This window comes from Calliphora vicina, chromosome 3, assembly GCF_958450345.1.
Source record: "Calliphora vicina chromosome 3, idCalVici1.1, whole genome shotgun sequence".
In the NCBI taxonomy this organism is placed as follows: domain Eukaryota; kingdom Metazoa; phylum Arthropoda; class Insecta; order Diptera; family Calliphoridae; genus Calliphora; species Calliphora vicina.
Genome location: NC_088782.1, coordinates 21,400,936 through 21,418,239, shown reverse-complemented (window position 1 = coordinate 21,418,239; position 17,304 = coordinate 21,400,936). Strand labels below are relative to the sequence as shown.

At 34.7% G+C, this 17,304-nt stretch overlaps 3 protein-coding genes across 4 annotated transcripts; all 3 read right to left on the bottom strand.

The window, feature by feature from the left end:
* Nucleotides 1-6: 6 nt before the first annotated feature.
* On the bottom strand, nt 7-806 carry mRpS34 (mitochondrial ribosomal protein S34). Its single transcript, XM_065504138.1, has 2 exons — nt 550-806; nt 7-477 (listed from the first exon to the last, which is right to left on the bottom strand). The coding sequence occupies exons 1-2, from the start codon at nt 730-732 to the stop codon at nt 91-93; spliced, it is 570 nt and encodes a 189-aa protein (XP_065360210.1). The 5' UTR covers nt 733-806; the 3' UTR covers nt 7-90.
* Nucleotides 807-4,441: 3,635 nt separating this feature from the next.
* On the bottom strand, nt 4,442-6,411 carry LOC135955334 (uncharacterized). The gene is given in 3 exon segments (XM_065505687.1): nt 4,442-5,481; nt 5,543-5,626; nt 6,390-6,411. Coding segments are annotated over 3 exon segments (1,146 nt in total).
* A 4,525-nt stretch (nt 6,412-10,936) lies between these two features.
* Nucleotides 10,937-16,106, bottom strand: LOC135953755 (uncharacterized). 2 transcript variants are annotated; one of them, XM_065503740.1, is made up of 5 exons: nt 14,906-16,106; nt 14,201-14,815; nt 12,413-13,776; nt 12,016-12,317; nt 10,937-11,951 (listed from the first exon to the last, which is right to left on the bottom strand). In XM_065503740.1, the coding sequence occupies exons 1-5, from the start codon at nt 16,080-16,082 to the stop codon at nt 11,348-11,350; spliced, it is 4,062 nt and encodes a 1,353-aa protein (XP_065359812.1). In that variant the 5' UTR covers nt 16,083-16,106; the 3' UTR covers nt 10,937-11,347. The 2 variants fall into 2 exon arrangements, with proteins under 2 accessions (XP_065359812.1, XP_065359813.1); XM_065503741.1 differs by lacking the exon at nt 12,413-13,776 and having other exon boundaries at nt 14,214-16,106.
* Nucleotides 16,107-17,304: the final 1,198 nt, after the last annotated feature.

The following is a 17,304-nucleotide window of genomic DNA, read 5'->3' as shown; positions in this document are numbered from 1 at the left end:
CGTTACTTCTTACTTATTTTAAAATATATTTTATTATTTCATTCGTATTTTCACAATTTCAACAATATGCTCCTTTATTTAACTAAACATTTACAAAACACCCTCATATAACTTTTGAGCAACGGAGGAAGGTTGGCCCAAGCCCATAACCATTTGTATGGTGGGCTTTTCACCATCCTTAGCCAAGCGCACAAATTTGTTGTCGTTTTCCTTAAAGTGAACTTTCATCATGGGATTCTGTTGGCCCGTCTCTTGAGCAATGAATTCTCGCAGCAAAGGCGGCAACTCCACTTGGCTGGACAATATTTTTTCACTAATTTTGTTGGAGTTTTGCAGAAATTTGGGTTCATCTTCTTTGTCAACCAATTCATAATCGGTCTTGTAGCTAGTGCTATAGATTTCAATGGGTTTGGGTAAAGTTACGCCACGCCAGGTTTTTTGTACGGTAACCTTAACTTTGCGGGCAGAATTGGGATCCTGTTACAAAAAACATAAAACACATTTAAAATTTATATATTTTAACATAATTTATATGCCTATGCAATTTACCTCATGATCCACAGTTTGAACTTTCAAGATTCTCAAATAGCAAGGCTCTGGATAACGTTGGAACATGTTACGCACAACCATACGTCCAACGCCATAATCTTTCAAGTCTCCCACTATTTCCCACAGCGATTTTCCTTTGAAATCCGTTTTGCGGCCCACATATTTTATAACAGTATTAGCCATTTTATTTCTTTAATGTAACAAATTAAATTTTATTCACAAAATTGTAAAAAATCTTTTGTGATTACGTTAATATCGGCATGCAGTTTTTGCTTTTCTTGTTAGAAAAAAAGAAAAACAAATGCAAACAGCTGTTTGGCCGTTGCCACACCACACTAACGTTTCTACATTTTTACTAGTGGTGTAAAACAGCTAATGGATTTAGCGCGAATATTTTTTCACTTGATCGGGGTTTTCGTGAAAACATTTATTAATTAATAAAAATAAGTGTTAAATAATTAAGTTTGGTAAAATAAAATTAAATGAAAATATAAAGTAAAATATTATCTTTAAGTATTGACTAAAAAAAATAAGTTGAACTCATTAAAAGTTTTGGAAATATCAATACAAAATGTAAGCGGCAGTTAATATAAAGTGTTGTAGCTCTTGTTTATAAAAAAGTTAAATCTATTAAGATTTCTATTAATATCATGAGTTAATAAAGCAAAGTAAAGTGTTTTTTATATAAATCAAGTAAAGCTAAAGTGTTTTGTTATGTGTTGTGTGTAAAAAAATCAAGTGTTTGGCCGAAGAGTTTGTTAGAAAAAAGTGGTGTACCAAGAAGTGGCCACCTATGTGTCTCATCCTCGATATCTAATGCAAATGGTCCGGAAGGTGAGTTATTGTTAAAATTGTATTATATAAAGTATTTATAATGATATTTCAACGAATTTTTTAAATTTGTGCTTAAACGCAATTAATTAAAAGCATTTTAAAATTTGTTCTGAGATAAGAACTGGAATTTGTTAGATTTTTTATTTTAAAAGTGGTTGTTAAGCATTTAATTAGTTAGAAATAATTAGGTACTAAAGTGTACTGCTTAGAAGGAGTAGTTTTTGGTGTAATTGGAAATATCCTTATGGAATTCATAGACAATTTCAAACACAAATATCGAAAAACAATATACGTATTTCTGTATATTGAGCTATGATATTTTTTGGAATTTCATTGTTAGTTGTTAAATTATTACAATGAATGAAGTAATTGACACTTAAAAAAATGATAGGGAATAAATCTGAATATGCCCTGCAGGTGAATTTGTAGTGATTTACTAGTGATATTAACAGTAGTACAACTAACCAGATGTACCCCAGCCAATGCAAACTTCTAAAAAAGTCAATAATTGAATTACAAAAAATTTATTTTGATAGATTTTGATATCGCATCCCACTGCGCGACCAAAAAGGCCTTAAAGCAAAAGACCTAAGCTTTCTTTTTAGGAAAAAATTGCCCATTTTGGAAAAAAACGTCAAAAAAGTTATTGTTTTTGGAAAAAAAAAATCAAAAATAAATTTTTTTTCGAAAGATTGAAGAAATAGCCATAGAGAATTATACATAGAGACGAGACACTCCGATTTGTCAAACAAAAATACAACAAAATACATTGACTAGCATGTATTTTGTTGTTGCAAGAGTTAGGTTTTTACAGCAGACTTAGGTTATTCACAATTACGTTTCGTCTCTATGTTACCCTATGGAAATAGATATCAAAACTATTAGTTCCGAAATTAGTTTATAATTGCTAATACTATCCTTTTTGGGTTTTACCTACCTATGTAGGCAGTTTGTAAATAATATCCTTGAGTGAAATTAATAGCTTACCTACAACCTTTATTACTTATATACAATCAAAAGTTTCCATATAAACTTTTGTGCTGCTAACATCCTTCATATCAATAGTCTGATAAGGATAGTCATTGGAAAGAAATTCCTTAAGTTAAATGCAGTCGGTAGTCGCAAAGTAAGTCTGTGTTTATTAACAACACGCGTGTCATTGTCATATTTTTTTAAGTGAGCGTCTCGCTCTGGATCGTGTTTGATGCAGAGCTTCGTACAACTGTATTTTAATTTATATACTGGTGGAGTACCATTTAAAACTCAAATCGTAAATTGGTGGAGTACCATTAAAAACTCGACGTATAAATTGGTGGAGTACCATTTTCACTCTTGATTTTAATAAGAAGGTTTAAGCGTTCCAGTCTCCTATATGATGATATAGGACGACCTGAAATAGCCTCGCAAATTGTGAGTCATTATACTCCGCTATCAAACTTAAAATACCAAAAAAAATTATTACTTTTCCGGTTCCTATTTATTCCAAATAGTTTTTATAAACATAATAACATGCCAATTTAATATTTTCTTTTCATTTGATTATAGTTGTTTTATAGACTTTATTGCAATTGTTTTGCTTTATATTTATTTATAATTTTTCTTTGAAACATCCAAAATATATCCCAACTAGGAAAAAAACGTAAATGTAAACAAACATCAGCTGTTTAATAAACTATTGGCCGTCTTTACATATGGACGTAATTACATAGTTGTGGTGAAAAAACTCCTGACCGTGTTTACACTATGAACTCCAAAAAATCACTTCTGTATTTCCTAGTCGTGTTTACAAAACGGAAATCCTATCGTAAACCGGAAATTCGTATTTGAAATTCAAATCTGTACGTGTTTACACAAAGGAAATCCTCATTTGTAATTCAAAAAATCATAATTGTTCGTATTTACATAACTAAAATGGACATTTGTAAAAGGAAATCAAGTTTAGGGCAGGAAATTGGTATTTATACGCTGGAAATTGAATAAATGTAACGTTTTTAAAAGGACTATTGTAAATAAGCAATTAATTAAGGGTATTATTTTTTCCTGTAATTAAAAATAAATTTTTAGTGGAAATTTTGAAACAAAATAAAACAATGAAATTTGTAATTACACAATGAAATGAAGGATATTAAAGTTTTCTTTTCTTGAAAATTAAAAATAAATTTTAGTAGAATTTTATAAAAAAATGAAATAAGGAAATAAAACTAAAAAATAATTTAAAATAAGAACAAATGAATATGAATCTTTAAATTTTAAGAAATGTTTGAATGATTATAATTTATCTGCTTCATTGAAATTTATATTTTTGTTGTTTTTTTCTATTATGCTAAACTTGGATTAATAGCAAATACTCAGTGTGGACAAAACTTAATTTTTTTATTATTTAACTAAACGAAAAGGTTTCCTGATTATCTATCTGGCCTAAGCAACCAGTGAAATGCGCATAGGAACTAGCTTATCCCCCAACAATAAATGTCAGTGAATTTATCAATAATTGGGAAAATTTGCACGATTATTACTATAATATTAATTTTGTATTCCCGTATAACTCTTGATAAATTTATTTTAATTAGTTTTTTGTTATTTAAACATTCAAGCTTTACTAGTAAACATAACATATCAAAGCTCGTTATCTTTTCTTGTATTTCATAAAGTTTTTTTTCTTAAAATTGTCCAAATTGAAATTCTGTATTTATTACTTATGCTGTAATTTTTTTAAGTTTAAAATCATGAACAAAATTTTTTTGAGCATACATATGTATATTAAGTTACCAATTAAAAGAAAAAAGGCTTAAATATAATTCATTCTTTAATCTTCTTTCTTAAACTAATCATACATTTTGTACATCGTTTTTTACTAAACTTTAGTATAAAATGGACACAAGTTTAAACATTTCATTTCATCTAATTTATTTTTTTTAATAAATTTTATTAATTTAATAATAATTAAAAATAACACATCATTACAATATTTTTTATATCCAGGTGAGGAGAACATTAACATTAATAGGTAACACAAAAAATACCGTTCAATTTATACCGACATGTTAGTTATTTCACTTCAGTACTGTTCAATTCTATTTGAACGTTTCGATTTTTTGGGACGCCTATCGATAGATGGATGACTCGGCGGACCATTTTGTTGTGAATGCTCATACGGCTGGGCATCTTCGTAGGAATCCTCGTCACCCGAATTATTTTGCACACTTTCGTGAAGTTCTAAAGTAGCATGAGCAGCCGCTTTTGAGGCATTCACTTGAGCTTCTGCTGCGGAAGAAGAAGCTTTAAGTGTTGCCTCTTTTGTAGCATCATAATCTATACTGGCTTGTTTTAGTTGTTCCTCCACTTGTTCCAATCTGGCTTTAGCTTGCCCTACCATGGCTGATTGAGAGGCAAGTTGACTGGATACTTCCTGGGAGGCTTGATCAGCATGTTCGGCCACAGCTTTAGCACTATTGAGGGCCGCTGTTAGCACGGAAATATGATTGCGGGCAGATTGTGCTGTCTGCTGGGCCAATCTGGTTGCTACTTTTGCGGCCTGCAATTGTTCTAGTTCGCGGGAGAGAGCTCTTTGAGCATTGGCTGCTTGATGTTGTAGTTCCTCTAAGAGTACCTGTTTACCTTCTAATGCTGCTTGGGCGGTAGCCGCCGCTTGAGAAGCAGCCTGAGCTAAACTGTTTTTGGCCAAAAAAGCAGCCTGCTTGGCGGCCGCGTGCTGCGAAGCCACCGCAGTATACGCTTGATTGGCTGAACCTTGAGCTATAGAACGTAAACCACTGCCAATGCTGTAACCCGATTTGTGACCATTCGAGGGTGGTTCACTAACTAGATGATATGAAGGCGCATTTGAAGAATGTGGTGCATGTGCTGATGCTCCATTGGAAGAGCTTATTTTATATTCATAGTAACTATTGTCATATTTGTTGTCAACCGGACCACCACCACCACCTCCACTGGGAGCTTCATGTTCTGCAGCCGAGTGCTGCTCTTGAGGCTCAAATAACGCACCATTACCATGTGAATGGCCACCGTGTGTTTGATACGTACTATAGCCATTACGTTTTGTCAGACGTCCCACTGTTTCTTGAGAACAGTGCAGTGCTAAAAGAATGAATAATTTTCATCTTTTTCGTGTTTTACAAAAAATTCCAACACAACTCACCTAAGATGACGCAGGCTATTGTATGTATTTTAATCCCGTTATACATTACTATTCAACAATAATTTATGGAATGTCCACCAATTGCTTGTTATACATCAATTTTATACCGCGGTAATGTAAACATACATACCTTAAGTTAGTCAACCGTCAATTTTTCCATGTCCAATATTTTGTTAGCATGTTGGTATAACTTTTAAGCTAAATTAAATACTCAATGCTTGCTAAAAAAATGTTTGAAAGAAAATTTTCACTTATTGCTGGTCTATTGTAGCTGTCTGTCTATCTTTCATATAATTTAATTGATCATTGGCGGAAGTTTTGTTTTATAGGTGTTAGGCACGTATGTAGTTTTATGTTGGGCTGGCTATAAAAGTAGGTGTTTTTACTTACAACTGAATTTTGTTATTGTTAACATGGGGAAGAAGTTGTAAATTGTTAAAGTTTTGCTTTTAGTTAGTGTGTTATCCTGGCGAAATGGAATAGTATTTTAAAGGATTTATGCACTTGTTTAGGTTTTGAAATAAAGCAGAAGTCGGCAAATCTTTACACTATCTGCTAAAAATGTTTAGTGTGTCAGCTATCAGTACAGCTGATTCAGTAAAGCTTCTCACTAACTAACTATCTAACTAACTAACTAACTAACTAACTAACTAACTAACTAACTAACTAACTAACTAACTAACTAACTAACTAACTAACTAACTAACTAACTAACTAACTAACTAACTAACTAACTAACTAACTAACTAACTAACTAACTAACTAACTAACTAACTAACTAACTAACTAACTAACTAACTAACTAACTAACTAACTAACTAACTAACTAACTAACTAACTAACTAACTAACTAACTCGGCATTGGTCATGTTGCTCGGGTTGCTAGGGTTTTTAATTTCCCGACCTTTTTTGATTTCCTGGAATCGGGAAAATTTTTCTCTACATTCCCAGGTACCCGACTATTCCCGAAATCATAATATTAATAGGCAAGTCGATTTCTTTAGACCCCTTTTACGCTCACATTATATATTCAATTTGGGCAAGAAATATACCATTTTAAAGGGATTTATTCACAGAAGTGCAGAATATATATTATTGAATATATATTATTTATTGAAATCGGTTCAGTTTCTTAGGAGTTATAAGCGTTTAAAGATGTTACTAACACATATGCAAAATCGTGTACATGTGAACCTTAAGCTAAAAAGTAAACAAAGCAATGCATGTTTGTCCAATTTGTTGTTGTAAATAAATAGGAGAAACAATTAAACAGTATTGATTTCGCTCTGTTTTAAGTGAGAGTTGTTATAGAAAACAAAGAAGAAGACTTTAGTAATTTAAATTCGCTTAAATAAATATATTTTGAAGGTGTTTTTTTTATTTGCTAAATATGTAATTGTAGATAAGTAAACAGTTATTTTATAATTGTGACGGTTTATCACTGCATGAAGTTTAATGAAAAATGGGACGGGTCGGTCAAAATGGTTAGTCGCCTCCCATACAAAGTAAATAGTTATTTCTAAATATTTTGTGAAATATAATCTAAATGGCTCTTTTATAAATTTTCATAGTTTCGCTGAAATTGTTCGGGATTGGAATAGTGGGCGTGGCACACCCTATACAAAGTATATAATTCATTTCGAATATCTGTAGAACTATAATTGTAAAAGTGTTTAAACTTTTAGTGCATTAATTTCTTATTACTGTGCGGAGTTTAGCTGAATATAGAAGGAATTAGATTAGAGGGCATAGCACCCAAAATGGGAGAGGTCGGAAAAGGATGTGAGTCACCTCACCACCTACAAAGTAATAATTGCAAGGTTCTTCAAACTTTGTCCGCATAGCTCATTTTACACAGATTGACTGAAAATGGTCGTGATTGCATTAGTGGTTATGGCGCAGAGTAAATAATTAATTTTGAATATCTGGAAAACTATAATTCTAAAAGAATTTAAACTCTGTATCAATCAATTTATTACCATTCTAAGGAAGTTAGCTAAAAACGAATTTATTCGTGATCCCTGTTCGAAGTTTAGCTAAGCATGATCGGCTTAGTAGGAATGACCTTTCCCTTATAAAGGAAAGTTAAAGTAAAGCTTGATATTTACATAAAAGGTTTAAAAAATAGGTGGGATCAGAGCAGTAGAGTGGTATCTCCCATACAAAATTAGTTAGTTATTTTTGAATATCAAGTGAACTGTAACTGAGAGATTCTCAAATTTTGTATGTGTTATTTTCGTATTTCCATTCATATTTTTTTAATTTTACTAGGGTAGGCGTAGCGAAGTGCACCGGGTTATGCTAGTATATAATAATACTGTAAATTATGAATATTATAGCAAAATTTCATATAAAAACTTAATGTTATAATCATTATATATAGAGCTTCGTATTAGTTAATTCAATTTGTAATTAAAAATTGTCAGCCTTTCATTTCATAAATCCATTCCCAATATCTAATTCTTTAGCTTCTTTCAAAGGCTTTATTTAAATTGAATAAATTAAGTTAATATAACAGAATTTATTCAAACTTTGAATGATTACATTTTTGTTGATTCAAATCTACTATAAGCTAAATTGCATTAAATTAAATTGCAAAAGTAATTTTTTAATGGCAAAATTTTTACAAAAACTGAAAAAAATGCATTTTTCCCCTTGTAAATGCATCTCAAAACTTCAGAGGTCTTGCGCGTGTTAACCCCAACCGATTTACCTAAAAATTTGTTCAGGATGATTTTTTTAGTAATGTTCCCTAGTACCCTAGTACATATACATAAAGTCTTCATTTAATGCTTTGTTATTTACAAAATATAAAAGTTTATACAAATAATTTTTTTTAAAAAATATAATGACGGAAAGCTTAGAGATGAAAATTTCCAAATTATTGGATTCAAAGGTTTTCATTCACAAAATCAAGACGAACATTTGCAAAACACACTCATTATAAAGCTGTCATTGTTATTAAGAACTATTGCTGTGTTTAATTTCAAGGCCAAAATCCATTCTATACTTGGAAATACCAAATGGTGCGCAGCCATCAAAAGTAGGGGCCTTTGATCTATTAGAATTTTGTGGAATAATTCGCACCGGTCCATCTTGGCATTGACGATTATTCACCTTTATTTCTAGATCGTGCTGTTTTCCACATGTTAAATGTTCATTCAAAAAACCCAAATAAATAATAGTAATAAGCAGTCTATTACTGCCGAGATATAAACGAAAAACTGTAAAAAAAACTTTACATTTTTTTTTAAAACAAAATTAGAGTTTTAACTTATTTTCTTTGTAGTTTCGTCAGTTTTTAATTCCCGGGAACCCCGACTAATTCCCGGGAATCGGCTAGTTGCGCCAGAACTACTATTATATCCCGCTGCATGTTTTACTACGTGTCTGCTATGGGCGACTTCCACGTGCGATATTCATGGCGTATTCTGTAACCGTAACCTGTGTGATGTTGATGTTACGATGACTCCTCCGATGACATCCAAAGAGAAATTGTTTCGACAACATGATATTGCATTACTTTACTGGAAGAATCTTCATTTCCTCGTGAAGATGGTGTTCCGAGGTAATTTGCATGCAGACTGTTAAAATTCTTAAGGCAGCATTTTGGCAGCTTTAAATAATATTACTGATTATCACACACTGGTGCAGCGTAATTCACCACTTACCTATTAATAGTTTTGCAAGTAGCCAACGAGGTATCTCTATCCATTCCTCATGTGCAGCCAGCCAGCTATCGTTTGAGAACCTTGTTTCAACTTTGTTGTGATTGCAGTCGCAATCGCTGAGAAAGTAAATAGACCTTGGTGAATAGTGTTGATGAAGAATTGCTCCAGAGTTCAGCAACATGTTCCTAGAGGTTAGTAATATATTGCTAGAGAGGTCGGCAATATGTTGATAGAATTCAGCAACATCCCAGCAAAAATTGGAGCTTACATTTAAGTAGGTTTGTAAGGTTGAGAAGCTATATTACCCCTTACAAACCTGCTTACAGAAGGCATGATTTTTATATGTCGATTTCCCACTTGGAATCATAACTCCGCAATACAACCTGCTTTCTTGTAAGCGACAGGAGTAAGTCCATTAAAAATTTAAATATTTCACTTACAACCTGCTTCTCTATAAGGGATAACAGTAAGCTTATTATTTGTTTTAGCTTACAATAATACAAAATTGCTTTCGATAGTATTGGCTTATTTGTTGCTTGCTTGGTAAGCTCGGTTAGTAACATATTGCTAGAGTTCAGCAACACGTTGCTTGTGTTCAGAAACATGTTGATAGTGTTCATAAACATGTTGCTAGCGTTCAGCAAGATGTTGCTAGAATTCAGAAACATGTTGCTAGAGTTGGAAACGTGTTGATAGAGTTAGAAACGTGTTGATAGAGTTAGAAACATGTAGTTATAAACATGTTCAGCAGGATTTTGCTAGAGTTCAGCAACATGTTGCTATCACAGTCAGAAACATGTAGCCAGATTTCAGCAACATGTTGCTAGGGTTCAGCTACATGTTGCTAGAGTTAAGGAGATCTCTTGCAACATGTTGCTGAACACTAGCAACATGTTGCTAGAGAGAAAAATTAAATAATTTTTTATCCAAAAACCTGTGTTTCATTCAAAAAAACATGGACTGACCGTTCTACAGTGATGTAATGGCACGGTATTGACATATTTGTATATTTTTAAGAAACAGGTTATTGTTTTGATGTAAGTGGTCAACACTTCCTTCTTGCGTCATACTCACACCGTTTTTGTTTGCTTGGATCTAGTTAAAAGGTCCCTTAGGTACTTCAAGACGTATAATAAATTTAAGCATATAATGTATTGGTATATGTCACGATATCTTTTATCGAATTTTGATGGGCAAACATTGGGAATAAAGCCAAACGACTACGATTGTAGTAAGAAAAATTTGCTCACCATGTATCAATGATTAAAAACGTAAAACTTTATGCAGATACCAGGAGAGTTTTTGCATTCGAATCGAAAGAAACTACAATCTGTTTAAAATTCTTAAAATTCCATTTTCGAATCGAGTTCTGGACACTGACCACATAAGTCGGAATCTACTTCGGAATTTTGATATCTCAAAACATTATAAGTAAGCGTCTCAATTACTTATCTCTTTATCGAAACGTATAAATATTAAAAATTTAATTCTCTCTATCTCAAGAGATCGCAAATTTGATTGAAATGTGGCCAATTCTAGACATTCGGCCACATTTCTAGCATGTCGTTTTATACCTTTACACGTTATACTTTTTTGTCTGCTTTTCAAATTGGTTTTTTGTCTGTTTCCTAAGAGGAAATCCTTAAAATATAATTTGCATTCAATTATCTAAGAATTTGGAAACTGCAAGCTTATAGTTTAAGAATTCAAAACACAACAACAATTTAATTTTAAATACAAAACTTTATTTAAATAAAAAAATAAATTAAATACATTATTTATAAAAAACTATTAAATAATAAATCCTAAACGATTTTCTAACATGTTAAACACATAGATCTCTTGACCAACTTTCCAAAAGCAGAAAGTTTGGAAAAGAGAGTCTTATCTGGATCACGTTTATAAAACTCAGTAGATAACAAAATGTGTATAAAAATAATAAAAATAAAAAAAAACAATAAATAGTTGAGAGCACGCTCGCTTACAACACTAACAATAAATTAAAAGACGTTTTTTTTTAAAAGTTGGGAAGCAAAAAATACAAAAACATGGCGATTTAGAAATGAAATTCAAATATGTCACGTGAAGAGCAACAGTTGTTGCGTCGCGCAGTTGTATGTGAGAAAGCATCTAATCATTTGTAATATTGAGTGATTTGACGGATCCAATCCAAGTAGTGAGATACCTTAACATAAACACCAGGTACATTCACTTGACCGCAGCCAATACCCCAGGATACAACACCCACAACGTTCCAGACACCAGCACGTTCACACACCAAGGGGCCACCACCATCACCCTTGCAGGCATCCTTGCCTTCTTCTCCGCCGGCACATACAAAGCCGGGATTCAATTTGTAACTGTAGCCGAGACGGGTTTGACGCAATTGATTTTCACACTGGTGATGGGATAGAATTGGTACATCGACTTCCTTGAGGATATTTTGGTATTTGCCTTGATCGCCGAAAGCATCCTTGCCCCAGCCAGTGGTCCAGCAACGAGCATTAGTGAAATCGGAGAATTTGTCGGGTAAACAGGCGGGGCTAATGTGAGGATTCTTGGTGAAGTCCACAGGATGATCCAATTTCAAAACAGCCAAATCGTTATCCAAAGTACCAGCATAGTATTCGGGATGGATTTGCACCGAAACAACATCACGTTCAATGTAAGGGAAGAACTCAACATCATGATTGACATCCCATTCACCCAAACGAGCTCTTAAATCGAAACCATTTTGTCTGGAATTAAAATAAAAAGTTAGTTAAGACTCTCTCATTAAACATATGAATTAATTAAACTTACGATTTAATACAATGAGCAGCTGTAATAACATGTTGGGCATCAATAAGGGTACCACCGCAGGCGTAAATCGATTCTTTGGGATCCTTTTTCAAAATGGCTACATGCCAGGGATATTCACCGAATTCACTGTCACCATCTACATAAACGGGGTTCTTGATACGACCGGTAATGCCAGCAGCATTGCGTACACCACAACGACCAAGCTGTTGCTGGGGTGGTTGAGCTGGACGCAATGGACGACGACAGCAAACTTCATTAACACGGCAAGTCTTTTGTACTGGACGGTTGCCATAATAAGCACGCTGGAAAGAAATATGAATAAAACTATTAATTACAGTTCGTTCTCTAATGAGTTGTGTTTAAATATCCGGTATGAATTTCCTTTAACACTCAATACCTCTTGCAATTTAACCGTTTCTGCTAATACACTACTACTACTACGTTTCTCTGCCGTTTCTTCATGTTCTTTAATGCTACGCCTTTTGCGATCTCTAGGGAATGTTATATAGGAACTTCCCTCGGCCGCCCCTGGAGCTTGAGTTGGTATTGGATGTGTAATATCTGTATTGGTGTATGTCAGTTCCTTTCCTTTTCGGTAACGTTCTGATTCGGAAAAGGATAAAGATTGATTTACTTTAGCACTGCGATCGTAAGGGTTTTCAAAACCTTGATTGCCATCATAACCACTAGTACCAAAACCAGTTGAGTAGCCTTGTTGAGGAAATTCTTGGCCGGGCGTTGGATATGAACCTGGAGAGGATCCAAAACTAGCACCGCCAGTTGGATAGTGACTCGAAGAACTTGGAGATGATCCAAAACTTGCACCTCCTAATGGATAGTGACTCGAAGAACCTGGAGAGGATCCAAAACTTGCACCTCCTAAAGGATAGTGACTCGAAGAACCTGTAGAGGATCCAAAACTTGCACCTCCTAAAGGATACTGACTCGAAGAACCTGGAGATGATCCAAAACTTGCACCTCCTAAAGGATAGTGACTTGATGTATGTTCAAACCCACTTCCAGTTGTGGGATAAGAATGAGAGTTGGAATCAAAACCAGTAGACGTTGGGGGATATGATGAGTGACCATGAGCCGTGTGGGCAAATGAAGTAGTATGACTAGACACATGTTCATAATGTTCTTTATGATGATCCTCATAATGATGTATAGAACTTGGTTCATAGTGTTTTGTATGATGATCCCCATAATGATGTATTGAAGAACTTGGTTCTGTGTATATTTGGGGACCAGAATGATACTCAAATATTGGTTTGCTTGGTATCATTTCAATTTCATATTTGTTAAAACTTGGTCCTGTTGAGGGGAAATGATGTATTGGACCCGGACTGGTAAAGGTAGGACCATCATGATGATGATCATGTTCAATTCCAGAATAATGATCGTGATGATGATAGTGACTGTTGTGCACCACATTTGGCTTGGATTTAAATAGGTTTCCCACTGCATCAAAGATATTGGCACTTGGTGTAATATGCAGGTTCACCAATGGTTTCACCACATTTTCACCATATTCGGTTTTCTTTACTTGAACAGATACCAAGGGATTTACATTTACTAAACCAAGATTAAGACCATTTGGTCCAAGTGCACCAAAATGTGGATTTTGTGCGGGATAATGATCACCTAAAACATTTGTAGGATAACCTCCAGGATGATTGGGATAGGGGAGACCAAAAGAAACACCATATGTAGGCAAAATTTTACGTCGTATAAATTCAATGGCTTGCAAACCTGGCAGTCCTAGACGCTAAGGAGTGAAAAGGTTTACAGTCGTTATAAAATGTGCGAGTCTCTTTGTTGGACAACAACAGCAACATGCTACATTAAAAAGAGCGTGCAAAAATGTAACTCCATGAAAGTGCGGTTAGCATACGAAGGGTTTTAGTTTAGATTAGTTACGTAAAGCACATACGCTACCGCTCATAAACTAAACACCCACACTTCTAGCTTGAGATCTTAAGAATTTTTGGACGCGAGTTACCAACCTGATAAGAACATGAAGACGTTTAAGTTTAGGCAGCGTAGTGTGCAGCATTATTAGAAAAAAAATGCTAAAACTGCAGGGGTATTAAAATGTTAAAGGCTTTAGTTATTTTTTTGTATTAGAAAAAATGCTGGCATTTGTTAAAATATTAAAAAGGTTAACGTTAATTCTTTAAGAAACTAAAAAAACTTACGCCTTGAGAATCTTGAGTCAAATCAGAAGCAGCATCCTCGGGTTTATTTTCATCTTCTTGGATAGCTTGACGTTTGCTGCGTTTCTTGTCCTCAGTCTTATTATCTTCAGATTTAACATCATCAGATTTCTTTTCGGCGGTGGCAGAGACGGTAATATTGGCAGCAGCTTCATCACTTAAAGCCTCAATGTCTTTACCCAAATTACGGGGATCAATAGGCAAAATTAAATCTTCTTTGCGACCAATACGATCGGCAGCAGGACATTGATTGAAGGGTACACATTGGCAGTCGACGAATTGATTGCGAGCTGTATCGTAGCCACCATTGAACTGTTCATTGCCATAGCCGGAAGTTAAACTATTGAAATTGTTGTTGGAAGAAGCAGCAATACCGCCAATGTTATGTAATTCCTTTTTGTAGTAATCGGGATTTTGACTGTGATAGCTAGCGCCAGGAGTACTAGATTGTCCATAACCAGACTGGCCAAAACCAGATTGTCCGAAACCAGTAGATGAGGAGGAAGATGAAATGCCACCAAATGAAGATAAGCCAGCTGAAGGTTTGCTATACAAATCACCATTAGGCTTGAAACCATTTAAACCTTGGCCGAAACCAGAAGAAGAACCTTGAGACAAAAGACTACCTTGGGAAGCACCATTGAAACCGGCATTAAAACCAGAACCAGAAGAACCTTGTGACAAAAGACCACCTTGGGAAGCACCATTGAAGCCAGCATTAAAAGCAGAATTCTGGAATGATCCTTGAGTTTGAGGTGTAAAGGCTGTGGAAGATTGAGCTAAAGCGGAGAAATCGGTATTAATGGTTTGGCCGGAACCTACGGGTATGGGTACACTGGGAACTTTAGCGCCCTCAGCACCTTCAACATGATGATAGTGATGATGGACGTGTTGTTGCAAAGCAGCAGCATTGGCAGCAGAGATAGCAGCACCTGTGGGTGGTAAGCCACCACTAACTACAACCTTAGTACTGGAAGAAGCAGCTGAGGCGGAAGATTGATGACTATAAAAGTTGCTTTGTTGAGAACCGGCTACTTGAATCTTTTCGGGATTTTCGAAGGCATAGGGAGGAGAAGAAGGACCATGACCATGACCGGAGTAGATGGGGCCGGGAGGTTTGCTGCCATAAATAACGGCTCCAGGTGGAGGTCTGCTGAAGCCACCGGATGAGGAAGAACCATCAATAGCAGAAGGAGGAGGAGATTCCAAATAGGGGCCATTGTAATTAGGTCCTGAGGGTCTGTAGCCAGGCTTATAAGAACTTTCATAGCCTACTTTGCGTGGTGGACCGAAAGAGTTGATCGACGATGGTGGGGGACCCATGGGAGGACGTCCATTGAAGTAACCAGGAGGAGGCATAGGCTTGGGAGCTCCATAAGGACCACCACCATATTTGGGAGGGCCTTGGGCATAAATATTAGAGTAGTAGGGACGTTTAGCTTCTTCACAGCTCATCAAACCCAAGGCACATAATTTATCACGCACCAAATTACGAGCCTGCATATCATTGCCCTGCATTAAAGCCTGGTCTACATTGCCATCTTCATAGACACGATCATATTCATTCAAAATTCTACCCTCACGGCGTGAATTGATAATTTGATCAATGATTTGATTGATATCGGTATCATTGCTATAGATGGGCTCATTAACGGCATAATTGCGACCTTGTACATCTTCTTCACCCTGTTTGGGTTCGGCATCAGCGTCAGCAGCACGTTTGGTTAACATAGAATCCTGGGCTGGCACCGACCAGCTACCGCTCCATGATGATTGATCCTCAGCTTGGGTGTATAAGACACTGGCCAATACAACTGTGGCCAAAAGGGCCCAATTCAACATAACTCTCATGCTGTAAAAAGAAATAAAAAGAAAAAAAAACCATCAATATTGACCTTCAAAATATTAATAACGCTCAAAACCATTTGTTAAATGGCTGATGAATATTAAGTAATAACAATAATAATAATAATATGGTTTTGTTTTTGTGAAGACACCTCCGTCATGGCCTTAATACGCAAACACTCTTGTGGTCATTGTGCTAGTTTTGAATTCTGTTATTGTTGTTGGTAAATATTTCAAAACAAATCGTAAAAATAAACAAAACAAAAAAAGTATCTACCAAATAACACTCACTCTATGGTAAATACTGTACTGTGCGCATGCTTAACCGGTTTGAATGTTTCGCTTTTGGAGATTGACTCATGAGTCGGCAAAGAAAATTATTTGTTGTGTTTTTGAAAATACACAACAATATATTGTACTTTTACTTTCGTTTTAAGGTCATTAGCTTACACCCGGCATAAACAAAAAAAGGCAACGAGTAAGAGCTTGCATTGGCTTAGCTTGGCTTGGATTCGTTCGTTAGCTCGTTCATTGGATGGATGGCTGACTGACTATTGTGGAGTTGTGCAAGATTTTTGTTATTTTTTTTTTTACTTTAAACTGACGTTGTTGATGCTTGTGCAAAGATAATTTTTAAGCATCAATGTTTTTTTTCCATTGTACGAGTATGAAGTAATTTCGTTTATGTTTCCTTCCCCCCTCTTTTTTTGGTTGTTAAATTGAAATAATTTTGCAATGTTTGCTCAAAACGAGCGTTGAGAGCAAAGTTTTCTGAAATAAAAATAAAAGCACGACTTTTAGTCTTTAGCTTTTGACAGCTGACAAGACATGAGAGTCATTTTGAAGAGTCTTTATGCTGTACTTTTCCACTTTTAGGGAAGTTGTAAATAAAAAAAAGCCAACAATAAAATTTAACGCCCTATGACTTTAACGAGTGTCTTGCCTGTTTTTTTTTTTGTTACCAATTTTGTTATGTCATGGATTTTGTCTGTCTGGTTTGGGGTTATTTTCAGTGTGTGGGTTTTGTATTTTAGGTAATTATTGTTTCATTTTTTTTCTGGAGCGCAAAAGTTATGCAAAAAATTAAGAAAAATTAAACTTCAAATACAATTGTTTATTTATTTGTGTGTTTATTTTGCATAAATTGTAATGTAACGGTTTTAAACCGGATATGGTGGGTGAATAATATTAAAATCGTTTGCAAATTGAAAACGAATGTGCAGTGTTG

Excerpts from the sequence above, each read along its gene's own strand:
- mRpS34 (XM_065504138.1), bottom strand. The coding sequence starts at position 732 with ATGGCTAATACTGTTATAAAATATGTGGGCCGCAAAACGGATTTCAAA. Across the intron at positions 478-549 it reads TTCAAACTGTGGATCATGAG|GATCCCAATTCTGCCCGCAA; the intron begins GTAAATTGCATA and ends TTTTTGTAACAG.
- LOC135953755 (XM_065503740.1), bottom strand. The coding sequence starts at position 16,082 with ATGAGAGTTATGTTGAATTGGGCCCTTTTGGCCACAGTTGTATTGGCC. Across the intron at positions 14,816-14,905 it reads AGGTGGTCTTTTGTCACAAG|GTTTAAATGGTTTCAAGCCT; the intron begins GTTCTTCTGGTT and ends GTTTCGGCCAAG. Across the intron at positions 12,318-12,412 it reads AAACGGTTAAATTGCAAGAG|CGTGCTTATTATGGCAACCG; the intron begins GTATTGAGTGTT and ends ATTTCTTTCCAG.